This window comes from Quercus robur, chromosome 12 (genome assembly GCF_932294415.1).
Source record: "Quercus robur chromosome 12, dhQueRobu3.1, whole genome shotgun sequence".
NCBI classification, from domain to species: Eukaryota; Viridiplantae; Streptophyta; class Magnoliopsida; order Fagales; family Fagaceae; genus Quercus; species Quercus robur.
The window spans coordinates 6,962,208-6,973,218 of NC_065545.1; the positions used below are offsets into that span (position 1 = coordinate 6,962,208).

The 11,011-nt window shown below is 33.6% G+C and overlaps 1 protein-coding gene across 1 annotated transcript; it reads right to left on the minus strand.

The window, feature by feature from the left end:
* Positions 1 to 464: 464 nt before the first annotated feature.
* On the minus strand, positions 465 to 5,636 carry LOC126710035 (MDIS1-interacting receptor like kinase 2-like). The gene is made up of 2 exons (XM_050410417.1): positions 2,871 to 5,636; positions 465 to 996 (listed from the first exon to the last, which is right to left on the minus strand). Exons 1-2 carry the CDS (start codon positions 5,542 to 5,544, stop codon positions 614 to 616), a joined length of 3,057 nt encoding a protein of 1,018 aa, XP_050266374.1. The 5' UTR covers positions 5,545 to 5,636; the 3' UTR covers positions 465 to 613.
* Positions 5,637 to 11,011: the final 5,375 nt, after the last annotated feature.

Consider the following 11,011-nt stretch of genomic DNA (forward strand, 5'->3'; position numbering starts at 1 on the left):
CATTCAAGGGTTCTTCTTAACCTTATCAAATCTCAAAGTTTCATCAAGCTTCTATCTTGAGTTTGAGATGGGGTGTTAGAGATATATTAGCCCATTAACATAAACCCAAGCCTAATTTTACTTTGTGTGCAAGTTAAGTCCCCTACTTGTACTAGAAGTCTATTAGTCTAGGGTTTAGTCTACCATATATATATATATATATATGTTATGCTATTCATTATAATACAAGATTTATACTACGTTCTAATATATTATTGATGTAGGTCTTTAGGATTTCTTCCATAGATATAGGCCATTAGGCTGAACCACATAACCCTCGTGTGTTATTGTGTTCTACACATTATGCTTTCGCTTCCGCATCCATACTAGCATATTCAACATTGTGTATCAATGCTAATATTTAACATAAAGAACTACCCTTTCTAATTTTTTATTGATGGAATTCTTAACTTTGCATTTCGATGTATACTATATTGTATTTAGAATCTTGCCAATTAGACACAATACAACAAAGCAAAGTACAGAGGAGAAAAGTAAAAGTGAAAAAGAGAAAAAAGAGGAGTCACAATTCATAATGCATAAACAAGAAGGTGAACATGAAGAAAACAAACAATTACACAGTCGAGCCTCTGACATCAACTACTTCTCCTAAAGTGATCATGTGTAATGGCTTCGTGAGATCTGGTTTCTGAGTTAATAGGTCTTGAGAAACTTGTTTCATTGTTGGACGAGATTGTGGAATGGTTTGTAAGCAAGCAATCGCAATCTTTGCAATGGAGAGCACATCACTTGCAACTTTGTTGGTAGGGAGTGAAAGGCGTTGGTCCAACACATCGTTCAATGGCATATGAGTTGTGAATGTTGATGAGGATGGGAGTGATGATGATAGAGATGAAATGAGATCTCCAGGATGCTTTCCCATGATTATTTCTAATGCCAACACTCCGAAGCTATAAACATCGCACTTCTCATTAATTTCCATTGTGTATGCAAGTTCTATTAGAAAAAAGAGATCAAGGTCATAGTGACATGATTATATATAGGTGATAAAGTTAGAACACTATGCTAGAAGTTGGTCCATGCCAAAAGCAAAATATGAAAATATGTGTTACGAATATATTTATGTTGATTCTAGTATCTTATATTTTAAGTACTGCTCTTCGTTTGTTTATTATTTGTTCAATTCATTGGAGTTGGACAAATGATTATTCCTATTTGCAATCTATAATTTTATGAACTGACTAAAAAAAAAGACAAAATTTAGCTACAAAATTGGTTGTAACCTAAAGCTACAAACTTACTTAATAAAATAAACATTATTACATATTTTGAAAATTTAACCTTTGAATTATATGTTCTTTATGTTCTTAATACATATGTCAAATTTTGTGTTAATCGAATATTATTTACTATATAATCTATAAGCTTATATTTAATCCAAAATCTTAAACTACAAAAATTTGCAATTTGAACAATTTATTGATGACATAACTATTAATCTTTAATTTTCTAGAAATTTTGCAAGTATGGATGATATAAGAAGAAGATGTAATCTAATTGTGAATTTGTCAAAATTCACTTCCAATAAAAAAATATTGAGTAAGGTTTTAGTCTTATGTTATAACTAATTTTGCAGCTAAACTTTATAATAAAAAAAATTACTTAGTGCGATAACTTTGATTCCAAAAAATTACAACCTTACTTGATAAAATAAACATTACTTCATTTTTTGAAAATTTAACCTTTGAATTATATGTTCTTTACATTCTTAATACATATGTCAAATTTGTGTTAATCGAATATTATTTACTATATAATCTACAAGTTTATATTTAATCCAAAATTTTAAATTACAAAAATTTGCAATTTGAACAATTTATTGATGACATAGTTATTAATCTTTAATTTTCTAGAAATTTTGCAAGTATGGAGGATATAAGAAGAAGATGTAATCTAATTGTGGATTTATCAAAATTCACTTTCAATAAAAAGATATTAAGTAAAGTTATAGACTTATGTTATAACTAATTTTACAGCTAAACTTATAATAAAAAAATAATAATAACAAACTAGTTTCCTTTTGAATTTTATTTATAGAATCAAAGTTATCGCACTAAGTAATTTTACATATACTGCATGATCCACTAAAATAAACTTTAAAACTAACCTTTATATATATATATATATATATATATATTTATATAAATAAAAAGAGAACCTTTTTTTCGGGAGAGAATTTAAACACTGACTTGTCTATTTGTGAGGGTGCCATTTAATATCTTCAGCGTGAAACTTAAAGTGTAATTAGTTTCATGCTCTATGAACAAAATAAAAAGGAACGTGATATGATTTCTGTTTCTAGATTTTTTTCTTGGTCAAGCTCGGATAATTATTAATGGTATAAAATTAGACTTCTCCCCCTAATGGCTTTAACCATCCTTAAAACTGACCTAACTTGGGATTTAACCATTTCTAAATGTTTTTGTTAAGTTTTTGGTTTGAATAGTTGCTAGTTAAAGGGGGTTTAAGGTTTTAGAAAGGGGGCAACTACAAAAATTAAATATATAATATGTAAAAAAAATAAAAAATTGGACAAGGGGGGCCCAGGCCCCCTTGGCCCCCCACTTGGGTCCCTCCCTATATCTAGGTGATTTGGTTGCAAAAAAATTTGAAGAACATAGACTCAGACATGTGATTACCCGGTTACTTTCGATCACCCTCAAAGTACCAAAACTTCTTTTCTTTTTGTTTTTAAAATTTTTTTTTTTTTTTTTTTGCAGCCAAAAAAAAAAAAAAAACTACTACTAACTAACTAAAAATTGTTACTTAATTACATAGACTATAGATTTAAAATAAAAATAGAAACTTACCTGGGGCCATGTACCCTATGGTGCCAGCGAGTGAAGTCCAATTGGATGAATCAAGCTTCAAAAGTCTTGCAGTGTCAAAGTCAGAAATGTGAGCCACACATTCGAGATCTAGTAACACATTCTTGCTTGATATATCTCGATGGATTATAGGATGCGAGCAATCATGGTGCATGTAAGATAAAGCATTCGCCACATCTTTGACGACATTATCCCTCTTGATCCAGTCAAATGCTTTTGCTTGTTCCTCATTGTTTAGTAAATGTACCAAGCTTCCTCCTTCCAAATATTCATAAATCAGAAGTGAGTGCCGTGGATGTGAACAAAAACCATAAAGCTTCACAATGTTACGATGTCTTATTTCTGTTAAGGCACGAATCTCACTTATGAAGGCTTTTTGATTGGATTTCTCGCCATTTGGTAATGGATGAAGTTTCTTCACAGCAACAACTTGACTTGTTGGCAACTCAGCTTTGTATACACTTCCGTATCCTCCAACACCAATGCAATATTTGGAATCGAATTCCTCTGTAGCTTCAATGATGTTCTCATATACCATTTTCCCATCAAAGCTCCATATTGCAAATACATCATCATTTTGTATGTCTCTTGGCTTGGCTTCGGTATTCCTCACTCTTTGGCAACTAATACGTAGAACTCCAACAATAATAAATATCAGAAATATACTGGCCAAAACAGGAATTAGAATTTTTAATACAAATTTGTTGCCCCTTTTACCATAAGGATTTTGAATGCAAGCCTTCAAACCAGTGGCATTACCACACAAGCCTTTATTATTTCGAAATGCTTCATCTGAAGCCTCACGAAAGGCTTTTTGGTTGGGAATAGGACCTTCTAACTCATTGTAGGATATATCAATGGATGTTAAGCTTGAAATATCATCAAAAGTGGATGGGATAGAACCAGAGAGATTATTGTGAGAGAGATACAATATTTCTAACCGAAGACTGTCTCCAAGCTGTGGTAGTATCTTTCCTATCAGCATATTCCAACTAAGATCAAGATTTTCAAGAGATTGTAGACTACCTATACTAGAAGGAATTCTTCCCTCGAGTATATTTTTGCTCAAATTCAAGAATAGTAATTCCGAGCACTCACCAAGTTGTGTAGGGATCAAGCCACTTAGATTGTTTTCTGCTAGGTTCAAATCTGTAACATGAGACAACATTCCAATTTCTGAAGGAATGTTACCTGAAAGTTGGTTATTGCTCAATAGAAGACTGAGCAATGACTTCAAGAGCCCGAGTTCCTTTGGAATCTTCCCTATTAAATGATTTGATGAGAGGTCGAGCTTACCAAGTTGACTTGCCTCACTGAGCTCAAGTGGTATACTACCAGAGATCTTATTGTTGGAGACATTCAAGTATGTCAAATTATGGCATTGCCCCCACTTTGATGAAAGCTCGCCATACAAGTGATTGCCACTCAAATCGATAAAGTACAAGTTCGGGTAAATTCCGAAGTCTTCGGTTATATTTCCTATTAGTTGGTTTCCCTTAAGCGTAACTCTAATTAGGCTAGTGCAATTTTTCAAGCTTTTTGGGATAGGACCTGTCAAATGGTTATTTGAGGCCGCAATTTTTTCAAGTGATCCAGCCTGGCATACATGTTGAGGTAAATGGCCTGTAAGTTTGTTATCAGAGAGTTGAAATTTTATAAAATTGGTTAGATTATCCATTTCACGTGGAATGGAACCACTTAGGTTGTTCATAAACAAGCCTAAGTAACTGAGCTTGGTCAAGTTTCCAATAGTTGATGGAATTGATCCAGAAAGTTTGTTCATGGAAAATAGAAGACTTCCCATGTTGGCCATATTTCCTATGGAAGCAGGGATTGCACCAGATAGATTATTTCCTGTTAATTGAAATACTTTCAGATATCTAAGCGATCCAAGTTCCTCAGGGATGGAACCCGTAAGTTGGTTCCAATAAAGGAAAAGAAATTCTAAGTTGCTCAAGTTTCCTATGGAAGTGGGGATTCCACCGGTGAAAAAATTTACTGACAAATCAAGTTGCCAGAGAGATCTCATCGTTCCAACTACTTGAGGTATGGAACCAGAGAGATGGTTGCTTTTGAGGAGTAGAAAGCCTAGGATTTGCAGTTTCCCAATTTCTGGAGGAAGAGATCCTGAAAGGTAGTTTTCGTGAAGGAAAAGTCCGGATAAGTTGCTCAAATTTCCTATAGAAGTAGGGATGGGACCACTGAGATTATTAAAAGCCAAGTTGAGATTGGTGAGTTTGGAAATGTTACCAATTTGGTCGGGAATATTTCCATAAAGCGAGTTACTTGAAAGATCAATAGTGAGGAGGTTGGTAAAGGATGAGAAACTGAGTTTGTAAAGCGTACCTCTCAAACCAAGACTCGAAAGGTTTAGATGGGTGAGGCTTCCCAACTCATCGCAAGCAATTCCAACCCAGTTGCATGGGTGGCCTCGGCCTCCTCCACCCCAAGAAGGTAGGAGGGATTGGCTCTGGTTGTCAAGACTGGCTTTCCATTTAAGGAGAGCTTCTGCTTCCTTCCATTCTTTGCCCACTTCATCTCTAGCAGCAGCAGCAGCAGCAGTCACAAAAGAAGATGATAAGGAAATCAACACAACACCGAGACTCATGAATAACACTCCGAAGTCTGTGGATGGCTTTTTTTGTAAGGATGGCATGACTCGATAGCTCTTAGGGAATAGCGAGGAGTGACAGGTATTGCAAACTTAAAGAGGGATGCGGGTTGTTTTGGTGAATGAAGGATTTTGGCTACGGGCACTGGAAATTTATATATACAAGGAAATGAAATCATACCTTCTGGCTCCTCCGATCTCATCTTACGATATTAGCTACGTCATGGCCTCTTCCACGTGTAAATCATTGGAAATAAATTTAGAACTTGCCGTTCAAGACGTGTTTGAAAAGTCGTAGGATCTTATATATGTTTCTGTTATTTCTAACAGTTTCTAAGTTTTCACCAAAAAAAAAAAAAAAAAAATGTAATTATACAGATTTACTTCAGTTACAGAAAACGAGTTTTTTTTTTTTTTTTTTTTTTTTTTTTTTTAACGAATCAGATGATAGAACGTGTTTTCTCTTTTTGAACTATACAATGTGGATTAAATTGTTGTTTTCTACTTTTCTTCAAATGGCATAAGGACTTTAAGCTCCGAACGTAACGCTGAGGACCAATTAAATTTGAGGTATATTCCACTCAAAATGTTTAAACGATATGAGTGAGACCCAAAGTGCGACATCCTCTAACAACAGCTAGCCCAAAGCATTCAATTGTTTAATCCCGCTGTGAAATGTCTTCAACCTATTGTGTCCAAGGTTTTTAGATCGGACCGTTCATTGAACCGTAAAAATGAGAGGTTCAAGATTTTTGAGGTCGAACCGGGATCAAACTGTGATAACGTCATAATTAATTTAATAATTAATTAAAGCTAGAATATAGATATTAAATTTATAAAACTAGCAAAATTGACAATATATCTATATATGAGAGGGAAATTTAATGATTTTCAAGCATATATTTAATAATTAAATAAGAAAGTTAATAAAATAAAATAATAACCATGAAAATATTAAAATTTATTATCAATTTTTGAAGTAAAGTTGAATATCTTTGAAGGATTTTAATTATAATTTTTTTTAATTCCTTGTAAGAGATAGATAATTTAATTAAGTAGAATAAAATTGTGTTAAGTTGTTTTAAAAAAAAAAAAAAAATTGCTAAGGGGTTGGACCGTATGGTTCTCATCGGTTTATGCGGTCCAACCCCGGTTTTAGGGGTTCACGGAATTAACAAAAAATTCGGTTCATTAGGCTTAAAAAACCGATTTTCGTCCTGGTTTCCGGTTTTCACGGTCCAACCTCCCAGTCCGGTTCTGAAAACCTTGATTGTGTCAACTGTCAAATAGCAACATCAAAGACTGTCAACATCCAAGAGGTTCTATTTATCAATAAGAACTTATAACTTGATGAAAAGAAACAGAAGGGAGAAGGCGTAAAGTCAAACTCGTATTTCGTTTTCCCAAGGACTGTTAGTCTGTTACTTATGTGAACATACTTCTTTGCGAGCGGCTGCCCCTCCTCCATAATTATTATGTTGAGAAAAGCAAGTTTCATAGCTCGTGATTCACCACTCCGCAAGAATTCACGATTGGCTTGCTCTAAGCGTGCGTTTGCTCAGCAATTTGTGTTTTGTGTTTTTTGGAGGTCTCATCACACTGTTTGTGGACCACTAAACTCATGAAAAATGCAACAATCACTCACTGTTATAATGTTTTGTATTTTAAAAATTATTTTGCCGCAGTGTTTTTAGTAATAAATTTTCAGTTTTCAGCAAAATAAGCGGTATCCAAATAGACCCTAAATCAAAGCAAATAAATTCCCATTCATATATGGATCCTTCTCCTTGGATGTGTGGATAGAAATGCGTTAGGATATTTAGGGGCCATTTGGTATGGCATTTAAGTAACACTTTTCAGTTTTTTAAATAACATTACATGTATTTTTACACATTTGTTTATCCACACGTATTTCCGAAAAATATAAACAACATTACTAAAACAACGTTATCAAACGAACTCTTAGTGTTAGCTAAATTTTGTGTCAAAAATTTCTTTTGTAATTGCAATATTTTCATCTTTTTGAGGTTCAATGAATTTGTAATTGCATTAATGTGTCAAAGAGATATCAAATCAGAAGAAAATGTACAAGTACTAGTGCAAGGCAAGGTTTTTAGAACCGGATCGTATCGGAAGGTCGGACCATGAAAACCAAGAACCAGGATGAAAACCGATTTTTTAAGCATAAAGAACCATATTTTTTGTTAATTCCGTGAACCCCTAAAACCGGAGTTGGACCGCATGAACCGGTGGCAAGAACTGTGCGGTCCAACCCCTTAGCAATTTTTTTTTTTTTTTTTTTTTAATAAAAACAACTTAACACAATTTTATTCTACTTAATTAAATTATCCATCGCTTACAAGAAATAAAAAAAAAAATTATAATTAAAATCTTTCAAAGATATTCAACTTTACTTCAAAAATTAATCATAAATTTTAATGTTTTCATGGTTATTATTTTATTTTATTAACTTTCTTATTTAATTATTAAATATATGGTTGAAAATCATTAAATTTCCCTCACATATATAGATATATTAGTCAATTTTGCTAGTTTTATAAATTTAATATCTATATTTAGGCTTTAATTAATTATGACGTCATCAAGGTTCGACCCCGGTTCGACCTCGGTTTGACCTCAAAAACCTTGAACCTCTCCCTTTTACGGTTTAATGAACGGTCCGAGTTTGAAAACTTTGGCTGAAACCTGTGTTTTGTCTTTTTGTCTTTTTTTTTTTCTTTTTTTGAACTATACAATGTGGATTAAAATGTTTTCTTCGAAATCTAAAGGACCAATAAGTTTGTAGCATATGAATATTCCACCCTAGGATGTCTAAATGTTGGGTGATAGGCTAAGTGCGACATTCATTGACAGCAGCCCAAAGCGTTCAAATGGTTAAGCAACATAAAAGATTTTTAATAGCCTTGTGTTTGTATTTATCAATCAGAAATTATAACTTGTTGAAAATAAATAAAACGGATAAGATACGGCGCAAAATTAAACTGATATTTTCCAAGTACTATAGTATGAACATCTTTGAGACTTGAGAGTAGCCGCCCCACCAAAATTATCATGTAGAAAAAAGCAAGTGTAATTTCATAGCTCGTGATACACTCCTATATGCAGGAATTCATGTTCTTCAGAAAACATAGGGCTTATATCTGCACCCTTATAACGGCTCTCGAGTACTATAATATTGACTATATATACTTGCTAATTAAGCATACAGAGATATACTCTCTGATTTTATTAATGGAGTTCTCAACTCTGCATTTTGATGTATACTATAATGTACTTAGAATCTTGTCAATTAGAATACAACAAAGCAACGAACAGAGGAGGGAAGTATGAAAAAAGAAAAAAGAGGAGTCGCAATTTGTTTGTTTGTTTAGACCCCTTCATACTCAGATTATTTAACCTAATTAATTAGCCAAGTAGTCACTTAAGTTAATTATGAGATCTAGGTTAAACACATACAATCATATTACTTAGTGCGGAAAAGTAAAGAAGGCAAGCAATATGATTACCCAGGAAAACCAATGAAACAAAACAGTTTCAAGGTAAAAACCTGGGGAGGATTTAACCTAACTATCCTCAAGGTAAACAAATCTACTATGATAGAATGAAAGTTTACAATAGATAATTTAAACCCTAAATCTAAGGCTACCTCTTGTAGAACTTACTAACACAACCATATGCAGCTCTGAGTCCACGAACTCTTCTATCTTAAATTTGCTGAACATAGGCTCCCACGTTTGTGACTTTGAGATCCCACTCAAATGTTTTAGATCATCATTAGTAGTAGATCTTTTTGCAACAACTTGTTTCCACCAACTCTTGATTGTAGATCTCGTTCCGGTAGACGCTTGTAGAGTTAAAAGGTTACATAAACCTAACAGATTTCACAAGAGTAACTCACAAGTCTTCCAAGAGCAACTAAAATGCAATTAGGGTTTTCCTTTTATACCTAGTAGTGTTGGATTGAAACCCTAAACGTTTTCGCGGGCTATGGGCCTAATTTGAATTTTGCAGAATACGGTTCTTGATTGGTCAAGCTTCACAGAAATTTCTTTCTTCTTTCTGTAGCTCGACAATTCTTGAATCTTGACTTGAACAATCTTGAGCAATGTCTAACACCTAATCTAAACATGTTTTTGTTCTCGGTTTGCCAACATACATAAATTTAGAAACTAAACATTTAATCCTAAATATTTATAATCTAACAATCTCTCCCTTTGACAATCTGTGACAAAAACACACATAAACATAAATTGCTCAATTCAAGAACTAACCCAAATACAAGATGTTGCCCTAATACAATTTTATCATAATCTACTATCTATTAGTTGCTAAAATAGGTGGCAGTTGATCGATGAAAGAATTAACCTGTAAAATCCTGAAACATTGAAAACAAACCATAAACGCATGTGTGGAAAATACAATATAAACCAAAAATTGAAAACTAAACTTGAATTCACAAAACATAAATAAGGATCAGATATCCAATGAAAAACATCAGCAATACCGTCAATGTCATCAATGTATCATATCATCTTTGTGAAACAAGAACATATCAAAAAAATCATCACAACTATTCTCCCCTAGCTACAATGCTATTACAAAATATGCTCTCCCTCTAAGTACAAGAGCTTTCACTATCTACTCGCCCCTTTTGTTATGTATTGCCAAAGACAACCATCATATTAATTAGTCAATTGTTTGTTTGTTTTGACCTCTATGTAAGTAGGACATTCCATTGTTTGGGAATAATTTTTGACATGGCTTCACTATTATCAATATGTTAACGTTTAGTACTTGAAATGGTGCCTGCACACTTAACGTGATGATGTGTTCGTGACTGGAGCAAAACTGATATTTCGTTGCAGTTTGTTACTGTTAGAGATATATTAGCCCATTAGTATAGGCCAAAGCCTAATTCTACTTTGTGTGCAAGTCAAGTCTCCTACTTGTACTAGAAGTCTATTAGTCTAGGGTTTAGTTTACTATATATACACATGTTATGATTCATTGTAACACAGGATTTGTATTACACTATAATATATTATTGATGTAGTCCTTTAGGGTTTCCTCCGTGGATGTAGGCCGTTAGGCTGAACCACGTAACTTTCGTGTGTTATTATGTTTTATACTTTATGCTTTCGCTTTCGCATCCATACTAGCATATTCAACATAGTGTATCAATGCTAATATTTAACATGGTATCAGAGCCACCTTCTTGAGGCCATGGTTTTTTGTCTTTACGGTATATTTAAGAGCAATCTTTGTCTTCCTCGGTGTTTTTTTTTCGCTGCATTCATCTTCTTTGGCTTCTCACTGCTGCCGTCAAAATTCTCCGGTATAGTTAAGCCACCATTAGAAGTCGCATCAATACTGCAAGACCATTGCCTTCCTCAAACTACCGTCACAGAGCCAAACTTCATTCAAGGGATCTTCTCAACCTTATCAAATCTCAAGATTTCATCAAGTTTCCATCTTGAGTTTGAGATGGGGT

Bases quoted from the DNA above. Each gene is read 5' to 3' on its own strand.
- LOC126710035 (XM_050410417.1), bottom strand. From the start codon at position 5,544: ATGCCATCCTTACAAAAAAAGCCATCCACAGACTTCGGAGTGTTATTC. The intron at 997-2,870 runs GTAAGTTTCTAT...TTTTTCTAATAG, and splicing joins CATAGGGTACATGGCCCCAG to AACTTGCATACACAATGGAA.